The 19994-nt window shown below is 51.2% G+C and overlaps 1 protein-coding gene across 1 annotated transcript in view; it reads right to left on the reverse strand.

Moving 5' to 3' along the window:
* Positions 1 to 1111: 1111 nt before the first annotated feature.
* Positions 1112 to 19994, reverse strand: part of LOC140393726 (ethanolamine kinase 1-like) — a 117377-nt gene continuing 98494 nt past the window's right edge. The window contains 5 exon segments of the mRNA XM_072480051.1: positions 1112 to 4517; positions 5073 to 5146; positions 16863 to 16943; positions 16945 to 17024; positions 18891 to 18974. Coding sequence (XP_072336152.1) covers positions 4445 to 4517; positions 5073 to 5146; positions 16863 to 16943; positions 16945 to 17024; positions 18891 to 18974 — 392 coding nt within the window. The 3' untranslated portion in view covers positions 1112 to 4444.

A 19994-nucleotide genomic window follows, 5' to 3' on the forward strand; every position in this document is an offset into this window, starting at 1 on the left:
GTACATTTATTCGTCTACAAGATACTTTCTCTTTTGTCTATTGCTGCAACACGCATTTGGTATACAATGGTGTGAGGTACTTTCTACTCCTCATGTTTGTGAAGTGCTCTTGCACATGCATCATCGTATGATATGCTTACATAGGATCAAAATAACGCAGCACTGAAGGTGACCATTGATGCATTGTGCTTGTATCTGCCCTCTAAACACTTCCACTGCCCACTGAACCCATTCCTCTGCCCTGCTCTCTGAAGCCATTCTCTGCCCTCTAAACCCTTCCACTGCCCTGCCCTCTAAACCCATTCCTCTGCCCTCTAAACCCATCCCCTACCCACCAAACCCATCCTCCGCCCCCTATAAACCCATTCCCCTGCCTTCTAAACACATCCCCATGCCATCTAAAGCCATCCCCTGCCTTCCACACCCATCCACTGCCCTCTCTCCCTACCCCTGCACAATGGTCATCATAGATTATCATAGAATTTAAAATGCAGAAGGCCATTCGGCCCATCAAGTCTCCACCAGCTCTTGGAAAGAGCACCCTACCCAAGGTCAACACCTGCACCCTATCCCCATAACCCAGTAACCCCACACAACACTAAGGGCAATTTTGGACACTAAGGGGTAATTTAGCATTGCCAATCCACCTAACCTGCACATCTTTGGACTGTGGGAGGAAACCGGAGCACCCGGAGAAAACCCACGCAGACACGGGGAGGATGTGCAGACTCCGCACAGACAGTGACCCAAGCCAGAATCGAACCTGGGACCCTGGAGCTGTGAAGCAATTGTGCTATCCACAATGCTACCGTGCTGCCCCGTCACTTGAAAGTCACTATTGAATCTGCTTCCGGGCAGTGCCTTCCAGATCGCCCCAACTCACTTGGTAAGTGACATCTCTGGCTCTCTTGCCAATCACCTTACATCTCGGTCCGTTAATCACCAGGCCTTCTGCCACTGGAACCAGTTGTGAAGTGTACACATGTCACGATGAGGTGCTCGATCCTCATCAGTCTTCAGTTCTTTTCCACTTGGTCGATGTCGTACGAAGAGTGTGAGGCAGGTTGGGAATGAAGTCAGCCAGAGGAAAAACTAATACATGCAAGGCAACTGCACAGAAAGTCTTCCAGAGACTATTTTTTTTATTATTATTTACAAGATTATTAGCAGTACAATCAAAATGTTTGTAGAGTTCTGCAAGAGGTAGAGAAACCAACTGGCCCCAGATCCTCTTGGTCATCAGTTTTATCCCAGGTTATTGTGCATTTAGGTAATGGTCAGTTTTGTTCAACCTCCATGTAGACCCGAGCTGTTCATGGTCAACCAATGGAGCAAATTCAGGCAAAACAAAACCAAATGACTTGGTCCAACTCCCTATTCAAGTGTACAGAAGATCAAGTTAACAAGCCGTAAATCGAAACAGGATTAGAGTTCACATGAGTCCAAATGAGATTAGGTTATCCTCCATCCAGCATCTCAATGCTTTGGTACCTTAGAATCAAGAGGCTTCCATTATTGAGCTAATTAAAGGGTTTCCATGAGCTTTCAACAGAGGCCAAAGCGAAACTGGGTGAACGGAAGATGGCTGCACCCACCCCCACCCCATATCATTCATCCCATCTTGCCCCATATAACCCCCCCTCTCTCCTGAGCGCTGTCTGATTGTGAGGCTTGACAGAAAGCGAATCAACTGCATGAAGAAACCTCGGAGCCACCAAGCAGCAGCTCGGAGTTCGAGTTGAAGAGAAATGGTTGAAGAGCAGCAGCCCGGGATGTCACAGTTGAGTGTCTAGCTCCTTAATCAAATACTTCATCAAAAAAAAAAGAAACAACTGCCCTAGTTGTAAAACTGGACAAAGTTTGCACACTGATAAATATTACAGTTCACTTCTTTACAAACAGGCATTTCACAAAAAAAAAGTAGCGTCGTAATTACATAATGTACAATACAAGAACCCAGTTGAAGCCTCCACGTTAGATTTCTGCAAACGATCAGTTCGGCTGAAACTCAACGGGAGTGAGGTTGGGATGGGAGACGAGGGCGAGGGTCGGCGGTGGTGGTGGTGGGCGGGGGGGGGGGGGGGTGATTGCCGAAATGCTTACAGGCCCAGAAACCATTCCAGCTACTCCTGCAACATGACCTCTGCTGCCTCGCTCAGAGAGGGAGGAGGGGGGGGGGGGGAAGAGGAGTAAGTTCCGTCTTCACGCTCCTCCATCTCAGGAGACTTGCCGAGGTCCTGCGGTAGGCTGCCAATCCCACCCAGGGTACATTGTGAAGAACATATTGGCCAACCTTCTGTCCACCCAGCACCATAGTCAAATAAATGCTCGTTTTAACTAGCGTTGTCCAGTTATCTGCCACAAACAAAGCACCTTGGGTAACTCTTGAAACTAACTGCGGCACATCAACACAAACAGTGGGTCCATGGTCCATTGGAAAAAGAGCGCACTAGCCCCCCCCCCCTGTGATGCAACCATCACAGGCGCCCAAACATTCATTCAGATGCTGTTCCAAACCAGCCTTTTGTTGATTTAAAATAATTGGAGAAGGTGGTTCAAGATGGGTCAGTTTACACAGCTTTAGGGGTGATGACACAAGGGCAACCAAAGTGTGGAAAATGCTGTGGGATCCAAGAACCAGTTGGCATGCAAGCTGAGCTCAAGGAGCTGTAAACTTTGGGTGGGGGTGGAGTGGGACAGTGACCTCGGCGCAGATCACAGCGGTTAAAATGAGAGCAGAACTCTGCCGGGTGCTTATGAAGCTCTCGGATCGCCCCCTCCTGCGCAGCAATGGGAATTCAGATTTCTTTGGCTCAAGGTTGCAGTTATTATAAATGGTTGAGAAATTATTGCTCCCCCCCCCCCCACTTCCCAGTGTGACCAAGGGGGCAGTGTTAATCTCGCCCCCCCAAAAAAAAAATCTCACAGGTTATTCAGCCGGTCACCTGAAAATGGGGCCACAGGAACATTTCTGAGGACCGAAATTCAAAATAGTAGCAGGATGAAGCTCTGTCATTCTGCAAGTAAAATCTTAGATTAGTGGCAAACATACAAGCGATCATACAACAAGAGCCTCTGCCGGCAGTTGCTGACTCTTACCTCACATCAGTGCTGAGGGGTTGTGCAAAAAGGAAGATGATTTAATACAAGTTATGTCAGTCACTCACACGCTACTGAAGTGATTCACTCATTCCTGTTCCGATCTGGATATAAAAGGTTGGGCAGGAGCAGGAGGCTCCTGTTGCCTTTTGTCCGTCTCCCCTTTGGTCACTGCAGCTCTGATCCATCGCCTTTCCAAACAAAGGTGTTCCTCCCTGCACCTGCAGCAGCTCCCAGTTGTGCGTGTTTCTGGCGCCAGGAACCCTCAAAAATAATTCAACTGCTCCTTCGCTGTGCCGACCCAACACAAGCCAGGGCCACACACACGCACCCACTGGAAGGGTTTCACAATTTTAGTTCCGGCTTGACCGTGCTACCTGCGAATCTCAAAAGGTTAATGCTGTCACCCAGTGCTACTGACAAGGTGGGGCTCAACACCATTCATAGGTTCGATGGATTCTACAAGAGAGTAGTGAGCGCTGGGCTGTGGCGTATTTTGTTTTTTTATTAGATTGGTTGTATCGTATTGCCACATCACTTCCAGCTAGTCCCAGCCCTTTACCCCAATACCAATGAACAGAGGGGCAAGGACCTTTTCAAAGCTTTGGGCCCTAATTCCGTAGTGGTCATGCACATATAGCTTATTCATTTAAAAAAAAACACAACATGGGTTTTCTGGCTCCATTTTTGTGCTGTTAGGGCTGGGTCAAAACATCACTTCTCCTGAGTAACCTTTGAGAGAAGTTAAATTATCTTTCGTCATTCTGAGTTTCCCAGTAATCATGGAGGGGATCAGCTAATTATCAACGAAAAAGGTTTTTCAAATTTAAAAAAAAAAAGGCCTGTTCTCCAACCCCCCCCCCCCCCCCCCCCCCCCCACCAAACAAAACCCCCCTCACCAGGTCCACTCCCTCTTGCATAGCCACCTGTCCCAAGTTGGTCCCTCAGTTTGGTCCCTTATCTAGGGCAAGGAAGGCATGGAGTTTGCAGCTTGGAGACTTTTCGAAAGGGAGGGGGGGGGGGGGGGGGGAAGAGAGAAAACGAGGAAAAGGTTCTGAAGGGCACTTCTGTCCAAATCCCTGGGCGCAGCTGGGATCACAAACCAAAAGTAAACGTGAAGCCGAGGCTTTAGTCATGAGAGGAGCGAGCGTGCACCAACTTCACACGGTTTCTTCTCAAAGGGAACAGCGGCTAAGAGTCTGGGGTTAATCTACATCACAGATTCTGGCATTAGACGCAACAAGTGTCTGTCAAGGGAGGAGTCTGTCCACGGGAGGGTGTTGGAAAGACCAACTGAAGGTTTCTGGACGATTGTGCACTGATGGGTGGAATATCATTCACCCTATCACGCTGGTGCCTGCAGAGCAATGACTTGGGGCTTCATCTTGAAATACTGGTTAAACCTCAGGACACTATATCTGCAAGACAAAAAGAATTATATCCTTGAGCGATGAGAATGGGGGAGGGGGTGGGGTGGGGAGAAGAACACGTCACCTTTTGTGATTTGAGGTAAAACTGAAGTTGGCAACTTGCGATGGAAAAGGTCATATCACAGTTAATGAAATCAGTGTCACTGAATGGGTTCACCAGGCAAACCTCCGTTCACTTATCCAATGATCTATCTCCCGCAAGAGAGGATTTTCTGAATATGTTGAGCTAAATAACTAGCTGGCAATGGGACTGGGAGTTATACATGTCACCAATAGGCAGATATGATCGGAAAGGTTCGGGAGAAATGTTACCCGTGAATGGATGATTGGACTGGGTAATATATAAGGATTGAGGAATACTCCAAAGGCTTCTTCATATCATGACCTTCTGGGGATTTGGAGAGCATTTGATTATGGCTTTCCCACTCAGGGGTTCAATGTGTGAAATGAATTTCAATGATGGGGCAAGAACGAGACAGTTGTTCATGATGGGAGTTCAGCAAGCTTCGGTAGATGGGAGTGAGCTGTGTCCCGGGTACTTACCCGAGGAAATCGAACTCTATGGTTGAATACTTGGCTTGAATCAAGGCCCAGAACCCCCAGAAGAAATGAGATGCCTGAAAGCAAAATTAATAAAAAGGAGTGTTTAAATGCAGTGCACGGTCTTGAATCGGTAAGTTATTACCAGACAACTATATGCCATGCTGTGTTAAGCAGAGTGTGATGTGTGTAGTAACTAAAATTGTGGTTCATGCAGTGTAATGTAGTGAGTGTGTATTGTGGTGTACTCTAGTTCACACTGTGTAATGTAATGTGTGTTATGCTGAATTTTAGCTCACACTGTGTAATGTAGTGTGTGTTATGGTGAACTGTAGTGCACACTGTAATGTAGTGAGCGTGTGTTGTGGTGAACTCCAGTGCACAGTGTAATGTAGTGTGTATGTTAAGGTGAACTTTAGGTCAAAATGTGTAAGTGAGCGAGTGTGTGTAATGGTGAACTCTAGTGCACTCTGTGTAAAGTAGTGAGTGTGCGTGTTGTGTTTCGAACTAACCAAACGGGCCAGATTCCCGTAGTGAGCGTGTTTAGCCGGTTGTTTCCCTGCACTTGCAGCGCTGAGGAACAGCCCGCTATCTATCACCCACCTAGTTAGAAACGGGGCCTAGGCGGGGAACGCACGCCCGAGGCTGCACTTGGCCCCGTTTTCTGCACTGAGGATCTCCGCTCGCCATAACCCCTCAGCACAGCACAAGATCGGGACGCCATTTATAAATAGTGTCCCAGCGAGCTCCCGCCGCGATCCCTGAAACCCTCCCCCAACCAAAGCTCCAATAAATGGGTCCCCGGGCCTCTGGCCCCCAGAACCCCCCGCCCCCTCAAACACCCGTGCAGTGCACCACCCTGACCAGCTCACCACCGCGCAGAAAATGCCAGCTTGGCACCTTGGCAGTGCCAGGCCAGCACCTCGGTGGAACAGCCAGGCTTCCAGGTTGGCAGTGCCAGGGTACCCGAGTGGCATCAGCAGTGCCAGGATGCCACCCTGCACCTGGGGCATCCAATCCCCTGGAAGACCCCCACAAGTGTTGTTCTGTCTGGTACCCGCCTGTGGAGACCGGCACTGAACGGCGCTTGCCTGAGATCTGCAAGGCGAAGGGGATAGATCCCAACACCTTGGTTATCTCGGGAAACTGCATATTAAAGTGAGACCAGCTATCATGCTCTAATATGCAGATTTGCCACTACGTGATCCTGTCCACAATGGGTGATCTTCACATCGCAACATCTTGGGAGATCGGATTAGATCTTGCGAAGCGTGGCGAGCCAAATAGATCCCGAGAGCGGGGTCTCCCACCATTTACCAGCCACCTTGCACCACAGTGCACTGGTTTTTGGTCGAAGGTGGCTGATAGATCGCGTCCAATGGGTATTCCAGTACACACTGTGTAAGGTAGCGAGTGTGTGTGCGTTATGGTGTATTCTAGTTCATGGTTTTTCAAACGGGGGGGGGGGGGGTCACGCCCCTGAAGGTGGGTCACCGGCGGGGTGTCGGGAGGGTCACAGAGCTATCGGTCACAGCGTTCTTGATTGCGGGAGAAGTGTCCAACGCCCACCGGCTTTCAAAAATGGTGGCCGCGACTGGCGTTTAAGTTGAAAATGCCAGTCGCGACCAGCCTTGCGAATGCTGGAGTCATCCAGCCGGAAGCGTTAGCAGAGAGGTCACAAATCTGCCACAAATGACGCCATACGTCCGTGTTTTGGGCGCAAAACCACGGAGGAGAGAAGTCTCCATTTTGTAACTGCCAGCAAGCAAGCAACAGGACTGTGAAGAGCTGAAGTTGGATCATTTTGTAACAATGAACAGGGCAGCACGATGATGCAGTGGTTAGCACTGCTGCCACACAACGCCGAGGGCCCAGGCTCAATCCCGGGCCCGGGTCACTGTCCTTGTGGCGTTTGCACATTCTCCCTCCGTCTGCTTGGGTCTCACCCCACAAGCCAAAGATATGCAGGGTGGATGGGTTGGCCACGCTAAATTGCAGCTTAATTGGAAAAAATGAATTGGGTACTTTAAAGGTATTTTAAAAAACCTCAATTTTGTAATAACGAAGAGAGGACCAGAGACAAAAACAACTGAATCTGCTGGAGAGCGCTGCTCAGGAGAGTCTGGGCAGGACAAAGCAATGCTGTTGTGAGCTGTAGCCTGAGCAACAGGGCCTCTAATAAACAGCCCATTAAGAAGAAACTAAAATCGGGAACAAAGCAGGTAAACGATTATTTCTGGAGGTATGGCTTTGTTAATTGTGCGAATGCAAATCAGGATACAAAGCGCATGTGTGTTATACGCAGGCACTGGCAAATGAGAGCTGGATGCTAACTATATCTTATCTTGCAGACATCTTTTCAATCCTAAATGAACTGAATTGGAAGGGAATGCTTTCGGCACTGAAGAAATAGATGTTTTCCAAAACTCATTGAAAATTTGGGAAGTGCAAGTACAAAGCCAAAACTGTTACATGTTCCCCACATTGCTACGACACATCGAAGAAAACAGTGCTAGTAAGGGAACTGTCAATAGACTGGCAAGGCGCATCCGGCTGTGTTGATCAAGAGTTTTTGTCGCTATTTTCCAGAACAGTTACAGGTTTTGAGAGAGAAGAGGTGGGTGAAAAACCATTTTATGTTTGAGACCCCAGTGTCAATTATTAACTTACAGCTGACTCCAAATGAAGAGACTGAACTTCTGCACCTCACCTGCGGCAGTACATTAAAAACACGCCATGAGTGCATGAGGCCGTCAACATTCTGGAGTGTCTGCGAGCAGTATCCAATGCTGAGTAAAATAAGCATTTTGTTGCTATTGTCCCATCACAGCGATCTACAAGTCCGAGGTTGGAATTTCCTTCCTCACAAAGATGAAGACGTCACAAATGAATCAACTGATCTAAGCACCTGCGATGCACATTGCCTTCGCCTCCTGTGAACATGACTGGAGTGAGATTGTGCGGACAAAGCAGGCTCACGTGTTGCATTAAAGGTAAACAAAATGGCGTGTTGCGAAGTTCACTGGTGTGGTTTGCGAAGGTCGGCCAGCATGGGACAGCGAAGGTCGCCGGCTTGGGGCGCCGAAGGTCAGCGGCGCGGGGCAGCCGGCGTGGGGCGCCGAAGGTCGGACGGCATGGGGCGCCGATGGTTGGACGGCATGGGGCGCCGAAGGTCGGCCGGCGTGGTGTGGCCGGCATGGGGCGGCTAAAGTCGGCCGGTTGGTAAAGTTAGGCCACAGGAAAAAAGTTTCAAAAACCCTGCTCCAGTTCATACTCTGCAACATAGTGTGCATGTGTTATGGTGAACTCTAGTTCACACTGTAATGTAGTGAGTGTGCGCTATGGTGAACTCTAGTTCACAATGTGTAATGTAGTGAGTGTGTGCTATGGTGAACTCTAGTTCACAATGTGTAATGTAGTGAGTGTGTGCTATGGTGAACTCTAGTTCACAATGTGTAATGTAGTGTTTGGGTGTTATGGTGAACTCTCGTGCACACTGTAATGTAGTGAGTGTGGTATGGTAAACTCTAGTGCACACTGTGTAAGGTAGTGAGTGTGTGCTATGGTGAACTTTAGTTCACAATGTGTAATGTAGTGAGTGTGTTATGGTGAACTCTAGTTCACACTGTAATGTAGTGAGTGTGTGCTATGATGAACTCTAGTTCACACTGTAATGTAGTGAGTGTGTGCTATGATGAACTCTAGTTCACACTGTAATGTAGTGAGTGTGTGCTATGGTGAACTCTAGTTCACACTGTAATGTAGTGAGTGTGGTATGGTAAACTCTAGTGCACACTGTGTAAGGTAGTGAGTGTGTGCTATGGTGAACTTTAGTTCACAATGTGTAATGTAGTGAGTGTGTTATGGTGAACTCTAGTTCACACTGTAATGTAGTGAGTGGGTGTTATGGTGAACTCTAGTTCATACTGTAATGTAGTGAGTGTGTGCTATGATGAACTCTAGTTCACACTGTAATGTAGTGAGTGTGTGCTATGGTGAACTCTAGTTCACACTGTAATGTAGTGAGTGTGTGCTATGGTGAACTCTCGTTCACACTGTAATGTAGTGAGTGTGTGCTATGGTGAACTCTCGTTCACACTGTAATGTAGTGAGTGGGTGTTATGGTGGACTCTAGTTCACAATGTGTAATGTAGTGTTTGGGTGTTATGGTGAACTCTCGTGCATACTGCAATGTAGTGTGTGGTATGGTAAACTCTAGTGCACATTGTGTAATGTAGTGTGTGTGTTATGGTGAACTCTAGTGCACACTGTGTAAGGTAGTGAGTGTGTGCTATGGTGAACTCTCTTTCACACTGTCATGTAGTGAGTGTGCGCTATGGTGAACTCTCGTTCACACTGTGTAATGTAGTGTGTGCTATGGTGAACTCTCGTTCACACTGTGTAATGTACTGAGTGTGCGCTGTGGTGAATTCTCGAAGGGCAGCACGGTGGCGCAGTGGTTAGCACTGCAGTCTCACGGCGCCGAGTTCCCAGGTTCGATCCCGGCTCTAGTTCACTGTCCGTGTGGAGTTTGCACATTCTCCCCGTGTTTGTGTGGGTTTCGCCCCCACAATCCAAAGATGTGCAGGGTAGGTGGATTGGCCACGCTAAATTGCCCCTTAATTGGAAAAAATTAATTGGGCATTCTTAAATTTTTTTAAAAAAGTGAATTCTCGTTCGCACTGTGTAATGTAGTGCGTGTGTGCTATGGTGAGCTCTCGTTCGCACTGTGTAATGTAGTGCGTGTGCTATGGTGAACTCTTGTTTGCACTGTGTAATGTAGTGCGTGTGTGCTATGGTGAGCTCTCGTTCGCACTGTGTAATGCAGTGAGTGTGTGTTATGGTGAACTTTAGTTCACACTGTGTAATGTAGTGAGTGTGTGTGTGTTATGGTGAATTCTCATTCGCACTTTGTAATGTAGTGAGTGTGCTATGGGTGAACTCTCGTTCGCACTGTGTAGTGTAGTGAGTGTGTGCTAAGGTGAACGCTCGTTCGCAATTGTGTGGCATCTCCCAACTTGTGCACGATCCTTTGTGCAGGTGGAGCTTCCATTCAATTTTTACCATCAGTATCCGACATTCAGCAAATTCCTGAGGCCATCTGAATCCGTTGCTGTAGGAAAATGACCCGAGGTAATTGGATGAATGTTGTTTTGCATGTAATAGAAATATTTGTAAATTGATATTTCACATCGTCAGTGCAACATTTGTTTGAGGGCTGGATCAAGAGTTGCGACGATGAAAAGTGCCTGAGGAGGAGTTGAATAATTTCGGTACAGAGTGGGTAACCAGACTTCAGTGATTAAAAATTCAGAGGTGATCTTTTGTGGAACTGAATTGACACAGTAATGCACTACAATTGTGTTATCCTGACGCCATCAAATCAGCCAATGTACAACCTGGTAAATCCTTATGAAGCAGTCCGATTATCTCTCATCCTGTCTGACCGGCCATCAGTACAGGCGGATTAGGGTTAGCTGGGTTGAGGGATAATCCCTCCGTATCTGACGATACATTCACCCTGCCTGAACAAGACGAGGACATTCCGTGAGAATAGACACTGTGTAACACTGAGCTGTTGGTAAATCACGGAGTACAAACTGCTGTGATGAGTTTTCAGCTTTCCGGCCACATTTGTCATGTTCTTAATGGAATTCATGGGGGGGGGGGGGATGGGACTAATTGGATTGCTTTACAGGGAGACGGCTGTGTCTTCTGGGGCCAAATGACCACCTTCCGTGTGCATTTAAATTGGTTTCGGGGATGTCATCTTTAACACTTTTTAAAAAACCAAATATTTTCCCCTCCCAATCTCCCATGCCTCCTATAGTCCCATGATTTAAATATCTCAACTCTGGTGCCTTATGTATTCCACCCCCTTCACCTTAGTGCACCACCGGTGGCTGAACTTCTCAGCCATCAAAGCCCTCCTCCGCGCTGGATTCTCTCCTGAACACTTGCACCTCCTAATACCCACCATTTGGACCAAACTCTGAACCACCTTGGGTCAGGTTACCCAGGACAATGGGGAAGGTTGCCCTGCTCGGCGTCACGGAAACATGGATATTCATCCGAGGCACCACACAGGAGTGCATCGAAAAAACAGCACCAGGGACTGGGCAGCACTCCCCCACATTGCAATGAACACCAGGGCACACTGCAGGGATTCACCAAGGCTCCTTAGGCAGCACCTTTCAAACCTACGACTGCTACCGACTGGACGGACAAGGTCTGCAGACCCCTGGGAGCGCCACTACCTGCAACCTGCCCCCTCAAGTCACTCACCACCCCGACTTGGAAATACATCTTCGTTCCTTCACTGTCACTGGGGCAAAATCCTGGAACTCCCTCCCTAACAGCACAGTAGGTGTACCTACGCCACATGGACAGCAGCGGTTCAAGGCGGCGGCTCAGCACCATCTTCTCGAGGGTAATTAGGGCTGGGCAATAAATGCTGGCCCAGCCAGCAACGCCCAAATCCCATTAATTTTCAAAATTAATTTGAAAAAATGGCCTGCTCTGGATTCTGGAGTCAGAGGTTAGAAAGTGACCACACAGCCAAGGCCGACAAGCTTCCCTTTAACGAGTACTCAGAGTCCAGGCGAATTGTGATTTGATCTTCAAAAGCTGCAATTACTAATCCGGAAATACAAGAATATCTTGGCTGGTGCCTACTTAGCCCCGAGATTCACAAAGTGTTTTACCTACAGGAGGCGTTACTTTGTCCTTGAGGACAAAGTATGTCGTGTTGTATGAGGAACGTTTGAGCACTCTGGGTCTGTACTCCGAGTTTAGAAGGATGAGAGGGGATCTTATTGAATCTTACAAGATTCTGCGAGGCCTGGATAGAGTGGACGTGGAGAGGATGTTTCCACTTGTAGGAAAAGCTAGAACCAGAGGACACCATCTCAGACGAAAGGGATAATCCTTTAAAACAGAGATAAGGAGGAATTTCTTCAGCCAGAGGGTGGCGAATCTGTGGAACTCTTTGCCGCAGAAGGCTGTGGAGGCCAATTCACTGAGTGTCTTTAAGATAGATAGACCGGTTCTTGATTAATAAGGGGATCAGCGGTTATGGGGAGAAGGCAGGAGAATGGAGATGAGAAAATATCAGCCATGATCGAATGGCGGAGCAGACTCGATGGGCCGAGTGGCCTAATTCTGCTCCTATGTCTTATGGGCCTTTCAACTTACTAAACTGCTGACTGTTATCGGAGCCAAGGCCTACTCCCCCATCCCCCCTGTGCTCGCAGACCTGCATTGGTTCCCAGGCCAACAACACCCTGGCTTGACTTTTTCACCCATCGATCGCTTGTACCCCCCCCCCCCCCCCCACCAGCCCTGAAGTGGGCGCGGGACGCGGCTCTGGGCCCCCGGAACGTGATGTCACGTTGGCTGGCCAATTAACAGGCAGTTGGCATGAAACTTGCGCTGGGAAATGTTCAGTGCTGTCTAGGAGGACAGACGGCAAGGAAAGGGAGGGTGCGGGCTGGCACCTGGGAGGGGTGGGGGTGGGGGGTGGAGTTGCTGTGGAACCGTCCGAGGACGATGCACAAAATTAATTACGATGGCAAAACGCTGCAAACCGTGTCTAGGAACATTCAAACACAACTCTCTGACACAGACAGATTGGTTCATTTTATTTCAACCCAGACATTTCACGTATGCCCACCAACCCAAATATCGCACAAATGCATGATGACATCGGGCAACTTCTCATGTGGTTTTGTGTGCATCCAGGTGGGGTGCAAGTTCACCGGGCAACCCAAAATTCTGGCCCTTGATTTCAACATTCTCATCCTTGCTTTCATATCCGCCAGTGGCCTTGCTTTTCCCTATCTCTGTACAGTCCGCCAATCCTGCAACACCGAGATATCAGTACTCCTCCGATTCAGGCCTCTTGATCATCCCCGAAACTCATCGCTCCACCATTTGGTGGCAGTGCCTTCAGTTGCCTGGACTCTTTAAGCTCTGGAATTCACTTTCTATACCTCTCCCACCTACCCAACACACGCGATCCTCCTTAAAACCTACCATTCCGACCAAGCCTATGGTCACACTGTCCTAATATCTCCTTATGAATCAAGGTTGGGTTGGTAATGTTTCTGCGACGTGACGTGGGCCATATTATAAGTTGTTTCACCTGATGAAGCTCAGAATGAGCTATTTTATTTTTGAATTGCCCACATCTTGACTGCAAAGAGCAATGTCAACAATGCCTCTGTCTGTCTGTCCGTGTCTGTCTGTCTGTCCGTGACGGTCCGTCCGTGTCGGTCCGTCCGTGTCGGTCCGTCCGTGTCGGTCCGTCCGTGTCGGTCCGTCCGTGTCGGTCCGTCCGTGTCGGTCCGTCCGTGTCGGTCCGTCCGTGTCGGTCCGTCCGTGTCGGTCCGTCCGTGTCGGTCCGTCCGTGTCGGTCCGTCCGTGTCGGTCCGTCCGTGTCGGTCCGCCCGTGTCGGTCCGCCCGTGTCGGTCCGCCCGTGTCGGTCCGCCCGTGTCGGTCCGCCCGTGTCGGTCCGCCCGTGTCGGTCCGCCCGTGTCGGTCCGCCCGTGTCGGTCCGCCCGTGTCGGTCCGTCCGTGAAGGTCCGCCCGTGTCGGTCCGCCCGTGTCGGTCCGCCCGTGTCGGTCCGCCCGTGTCGGTCCGCCCGTGTCGGTCCGCCCGTGTCGGTCCGCCCGTGTCGGTCCGCCCGTGTCGGTCCACCCGTGTCGGTCCGTCTCTCTGTCGGTCCGTCTCTCTCTCTGTCGGTCCGTCTCTCTCTCTCTCTCGGTCCGTCTCTCTCTCTCTCTCGGTCCGTCTCTCTCTCTCTCTCGGTCCGTCTCTCTCTCTCTCTCGGTCCGTCTCTCTCTCTCGGTCCGTCTCTCTCTCTCTCTCTCGGTCCGTCTCTCTCTCTCTCTCGGTCCGTCTCTCTCTCTCTCTCGGTCCGTCTCTCTCTCTCTCTCGGTCCGTCTCTCTCTCTCTCTCGGTCCGTCTCTCTCTCTCTCTCGGTCCGTCTCTCTCTCTCTCTCGGTCCGTCTCTCTCTCTCTCTCGGTCCGTCTCTCTCTCTCTCTCGGTCCGTCTCTCTCTCTCTCTCGGTCCGTCTCTCTCTCTCTCTCGGTCCGTCTCTCTCTCTCTCTCGGTCCGTCTCTCTCTCTCTCTCGGTCCGTCTCTCTCTCTCTCTCGGTCCGTCTCTCTCTCTCTCTCGGTCCGTCTCTCTCTCTCTCTCGGTCCGTCTCTCTCTCTCTCTCGGTCCGTCTCTCTCTCTCTCTCGGTCCGTCTCTCTCTCTCTCTCGGTCCGTCTCTCTCTCTCTCTCGGTCCGTCTCTCTCTCTCTCTCGGTCCGTCTCTCTCTCTCTCTCGGTCCGTCTCTCTCTCTCTCTCGGTCCGTCTCTCTCTCTCTCTCGGTCCGTCTCTCTCTCTCTCTCGGTCCGTCTCTCTCTCTCTCTCGGTCCGTCTCTCTCTCTCTCTCGGTCCGTCTCTCTCTCTCTCTCGGTCCGTCTCTCTCTCTCTCTCGGTCCGTCTCTCTCTCTCTCTCCGGTCCGTCTCTCTCTCTCTCTCTCGGTCCGTCTCTCTCTCTCTCTCTCGGTCCGTCTCTCTCTCTCTCTCTCGGTCCGTCTCTCTCTCTCTCTCTCGGTCCGTCTCTCTCTCTCTCTCTCGGTCCGTCTCTCTCTCTCTCTCTCGGTCCGTCTCTCTCTCTCTCTCTCGGTCCGTCTCTCTCTCTCTCTCGGTCCGTCTCTCTCTCTCTCTCGGTCCGTCTCTCTCTCTCTCTCGGTCCGTCTCTCTCTCTCTCTCGGTCCGTCTCTCTCTCTCTCTCGGTCCGTCTCTCTCTCTCTCTCGGTCCGTCTCTCTCTCTCTCTCGGTCCGTCTCTCTCTCTCTCTCGGTCCGTCTCTCTCTCTCTCTCGGTCCGTCTCTCTCTCTCTCTCGGTCCGTCTCTCTCTCTCTCTCGGTCCGTCTCTCTCTCTCTCTCGGTCCGTCTCTCTCTCTCTCTCGGTCCGTCTCTCTCTCTCTCTCGGTCCGTCTCTCTCTCTCTCTCGGTCCGTCTCTCTCTCTCTCTCGGTCCGTCTCTCTCTCTCTCTCGGTCCGTCTCTCTCTCTCTCTCGGTCCGTCTCTCTCTCTCTCTCGGTCCGTCTCTCTCTCTCTCTCGGTCCGTCTCTCTCTCTCTCTCGGTCCCGTCTCTCTCTCTCTCTCGTCCGTCTCTCTCTCTCTCGGTCCTCTCTCTCTCTCTCTCGGTCCGTCTCTCTCTCTCTCTCGGTCCGTCTCTCTCTCTCTCTCGGTCCGTCTCTCTCTCTCTCTCGGTCCGTCTCTCTCTCTCTCTCGGTCCGTCTCTCTCTCTCTCTCGGTCCGTCTCTCTCTCTCTCTCGGTCCCGTCTCTCTCTCTCTCTCTCGGTCCGTCTCTCTCTCTCTCTCGGTCCGTCTCTCTCTCTCTCTCGGTCCGTCTCTCTCTCTCTCTCGGTCCGTCTCTCTCTCTCTCTCGGTCCGTCTCTCTTCTCTCTCTCGGTCCGTCTCTCTCTCTCTCTCGGTCCGTCTCTCTCTCTCTCTCGGTCCGTCTCTCTCTCTCTCTCGGTCCGTCTCTCTCTCTCTCTCGGTCCGTCTCTCTCTCTCTCTCGGTCCGTCTCTCTCTCTCTCTCGGTCCGGTCTCTCTCTCTCTCTCGGTCCGTCTCTCTCTCTCTCTCGGTCCGTCTCTCTCTCTCTCTCGGTCCGTCTCTCTCTCTCTCTCGGTCCGTCTCTCTCGGTCCGTCTCTCTCGGTCCGTCTCTCTCGGTCCGTCTCTCTCTCTCTCTCGGTCCGTCTCTCTCTCTCTCTCTCGGTCCGTCACTCTCTCTCTCTCGGTCCGTCTCTCTCTCTCTCTCGGTCCGTCTCTCTCTCTCTCTCGGTCCGTCTCTCTCTCTCTCTCGGTCCGTCTCTCTCTCTCTCTCGGTCCGTCTCTCTCTCTCTCTCTCGGTCCGTCTCTCTCTCTCTCTCTCGGTCCGTCTCTCTATCTCTCTCTCGGTCCGTCTCTCTCTCTCTCTCTCGGTCCGTCTCTCTCTCTCTCTCGGTCCGTCTCTCTCTCGCCCTCGGTCCGTCTCTCTCGCCCTCGGTCCGTCTCTCTCGCCCTCGGTCCGTCTCTCTCGCCCTCGGTCCGTCTCTCTCGCCCTCGGTCCGTCTCTCTCGCCCTCGGTCCGTCTCTCTCGCCCTCGGTCCGTCTCTCTCGACCCTCGGTCCGTCTCTCTCGCCCTCGGTCCGTCTCTCTCGCCCTCGGTCCGTCTCTCTCGCCCTCGGTCCGTCTCTCTCGCCCTCGGTCCGTCTCTCTCGCCCTCGGTCCGTCTCTCTCGCCCTCGGTCCGTCTCTCTCGCCCTCGGTCCGTCTCTCTCGCCCTCGGTCCGTCTCTCTCGCCCTCGGTCCGTCTCTCTCGCCCTCGGTCCGTCTCTCTCGCCCTCGGTCCGTCTCTCTCGCCCTCGGTCCGTCTCTCTCGCCCTCGGTCCGTCTCTCTCCGCCCTCGGTCCGTCTCTCTCTCTCTCGGTCCGTCTCTCTCTCTCTCGGTCCGTCTCTCTCTCTCTCGGTCCGTCTCTCTCTCTCTCGGTCCGTCTCTCTCTCTCTCGGTCCGTCTCTCTCTCTCTCGGTCCGTCTCTCTCTCTCTACCCATCCCATTGCCCTGAGATACTAATCCTGGAACCACAAGACTTGAATATAAAATGGAACAACCGCCCCCCCCCCCCCCCAATACTTAACACCAGAAAAGTGTTTCACCGTAAGTAGTTGCAGAGGTCGGTGGGGAGGGTGACCTATAGAGTTACTGTGACCTGGGTTTTCTTGATTTGGGTTGACATGCCGTACTTACTAAAGCAAATTTGTTGACCTGGACATAGAGGGTGTGGACTTCATTGTCGGTGACCTCGCCGCCCTTCTTGGTAAATCGCTTACAGGGCCTCGAGATAGATTCTCAACCATTGAAACTGTAAGTCTTGGTCTGGATACAGGCTGTAGTCTACCTCATTCACTCCTAGCACAAAGAGAGGCAGCATTACAAAAATAAGTGTCCGGTATACACAAGCCAGCCACACCATCACGTACGTCGACCAGAGGAACAGCTGAACACAAGCTTTATTTTTCAGCCTTTAGAAATGGCGGAAGTAAAGCGACTGAAGAATATTCAGCATGCCGGGATAATGCATTCAAAATGGTGGGGGGGGGGGGGGTAGAAGGGTGCGAGTTGGTGAGGGATGCAAAGAACTGGTGGGAAACGGGCCCCATCTGCAGTGGAGAGCTCGGAGTGGACAGGTCAGAGAGAGAAGGTCGATGTCCTGAAGTGGCAGTAGGGTTTATATTGGGGCGGCATGGTAGCACAGTGGCTAGCACTGTTGCTTCACAGCCTCGGGATCCCAGGTTCGATTCCCGGCTTGGGTCACTGTCTGTGCGGAGTCTGCACGTTCTCCCCGTGTCTGCGTGGGTTTCCTCCGGGTGCTCCGGTTTCCTCCCACAAGTCGCGAACGACGTGCTGTTGGGTTATTTGGAAATTCTGAATTCCCCCTCCGTTTACCCGAACAAGCGCAGGAATGTGGCGACTAGGGGCTTTTCACAGTAATTTCATTGCAGTGTTAACGTAAGCCTACTTGCGACACTAATAAAGATGATTATTATTATTGCGCGAGATGGTGCGTGGACACAGTGACTGAAACATTGTTTAGAAAGGGAAGAATTAGGACAATCAGTTCTGAGCACCACATGTCCTGAAGGATGTCACGGCGACGGGGAAGGCGAGGAAGGGATTTACTGCAATGGTACCAGGGGTGAGAGAACTTAGTTATGTGGAGAGTCTTAGAGGAACTCTGGTTGGTAACCTTAGGGAGGAAGGTTAAGTGGGGATGTAGCAGCAATTCAGAGCTAGAAGAAGCTTTGACAGGTCAGATAAGGGGGGATTTTGAGGCTAATAATCCAGCGACACAAATTTAAGGTAATTGGCAAAAGATAGTCAGGGGAAAAATGGAAAGATTCCGATTTGACTCTACAATCTGGAATGCACTGGCTGAAAAGGTGGCGGAAGCAGATTCAGTAGTAAGTGAAAAAGGGAATTGTAATATATTAGGGCAATGGCGGAGAGAGAGAGAGTAGGAGAGGTATTAATTAAACAGCTTTTGTCTTATTCGGTCATGGGATGTGGGCGTCGCTGGCTCGGCCGGCCCATCCCTAATTGCCCTCGAGAAGGCGATGGTGAGCTGCCTTCTTGAATCGCTGCAGTCCCTGTGCTGTAAGTACACCCACCGAGCTGTTAGGGAGGGAGTTCCAGGATTTTGGATCCAGCGACAGTGCAGGAACGGCGATACATTCCTAAGTCAGGATGGTGCGTGACTTGGAGGGGAACCGCCTGGCGGTGGCACGCGCGTGCATTTGACGCCCTTGCCCAACTAGATGGCGGAGATTGTGGGTTTGGTAGGTGCTGTCAAAAGAGCCTCGGTGAGTTGCTGCAGTGCATCTTGCAGATGGTACACACGGCTGTGTGTCGGCGGAGGAGGGAGTGAACATTGATGATGGTGGAAGGTGTGCCAGTCAAGCTTTACCCTGGATGGTGTCGCGTTTGAGTGTTGTTGGAGCTGCACTCATCCAGGCAAGTGGAGAGTATTCCATCACACTCCTGACCTGTGCCGTGTACATGGTGGACAGGCATTGGGCTGTCGGGAGACAGGTTACGGTCTGCAGAATTCCCAGCCTCTGGCCGGCTGTTGTAGCCACAGAATTTATATATCTTGGTCCAGTTCAATTTTTGGTCAATGGGGACCTTTTTAAATTTCTCTCTGAGTCCGTGTTGGGTTCCTGGATATCGCTGCTCCAACCCGGACTCTGGAGAAGCTGCAATTTATTAAACACTCACCTGCAAACTCATTGAAATGATTTCCAATATCGAAGGCCTGGTAGTTGTAACCGGAATACTCGTAGTCAATGAACTTCACCCAACCTGATAAATAAGTAACTAGAGTTAGTAAAATTCAACTCATGATCACACATACCAATTCAATGGAACTTCATTGAGCCCGGTGCTGTACCATGGAATTAGGGTTCACATTCAAAAGTATTTCACTTCTTTGTTTTTTCAAGACATTTGCCACGAATCCTGATTCTCGCTGCATTGTTTATAAATTCACTTTGACCTGCTCAGACGCACTATTAACAACATCAAACAAATCACAGCTATATTCCACATTCGATCCCGGCCCCGGGTCACTGTCCGTGTGGAGTTTGCACATTCTCCCCGTGTTTGCGTGGGCACAACCCAAAGATGTGCAGGTTAGGTGGATTGGCCACGCTAAATTGCCCCGTAAAGGGGGAAAAAAAAGAATCGGGTACTATAAATATTGTTTTTAAAGTTTGTCTATCTCGGTGTTAGTCTAGTTTCTTATTTGATACTTCACTCCCTCAACGTTACCCAATGTGGGGAAAGAGAGAGGGGGGTCAGGGAAAGAGATGGTGGGGTGGGGAAAGAGAGGGGTGTGCGGGCAAAGAGAGGGGTGTGCGGGCAAAGAGAGGGGTGTGCGGGCAAAGAGAGGGGTGTGCGGGCAAAGAGAGGGGTGTGCGGGCAAAGAGAGGGGTGTGCGGGCAAAGAGAGGGGTGTGCGGGCAAAGAGAGGGGTGTGCGGGCAAAGAGAGGGGTGTGCGGGCAAAGAGAGGGGTGTGCGGGCAAAGAGAGGGGTGTGCGGGCAAAGAGAGGGGGTGTGCGGGCAAAGAGAGGGGTGTGCGGGCAAAGAGAGGGGTGTGCGGGCAAAGAGAGGGGTGTGCGGGCAAAGAGAGGGGTGTGCGGGCAAAGAGAGGGGTGTGCGGGCAAAGAGAGGGGTGTGCGGGCAAAGAGAGGGGTGTGCGGGCAAAGAGAGGGGTGTGCGGGCAAAGAGAGGGGTGTGCGGGCAAAGAGAGGGGTGTGCGGGCAAAGAGAGGGGGGTGCGGGCAAAGAGAGGGGGGTGCGGGCAAAGAGAGGGGGGTGCGGG

This window comes from Scyliorhinus torazame, chromosome 17, assembly GCF_047496885.1.
Source record: "Scyliorhinus torazame isolate Kashiwa2021f chromosome 17, sScyTor2.1, whole genome shotgun sequence".
NCBI lineage: Eukaryota > Metazoa > Chordata > Chondrichthyes > Carcharhiniformes > Scyliorhinidae > Scyliorhinus > Scyliorhinus torazame.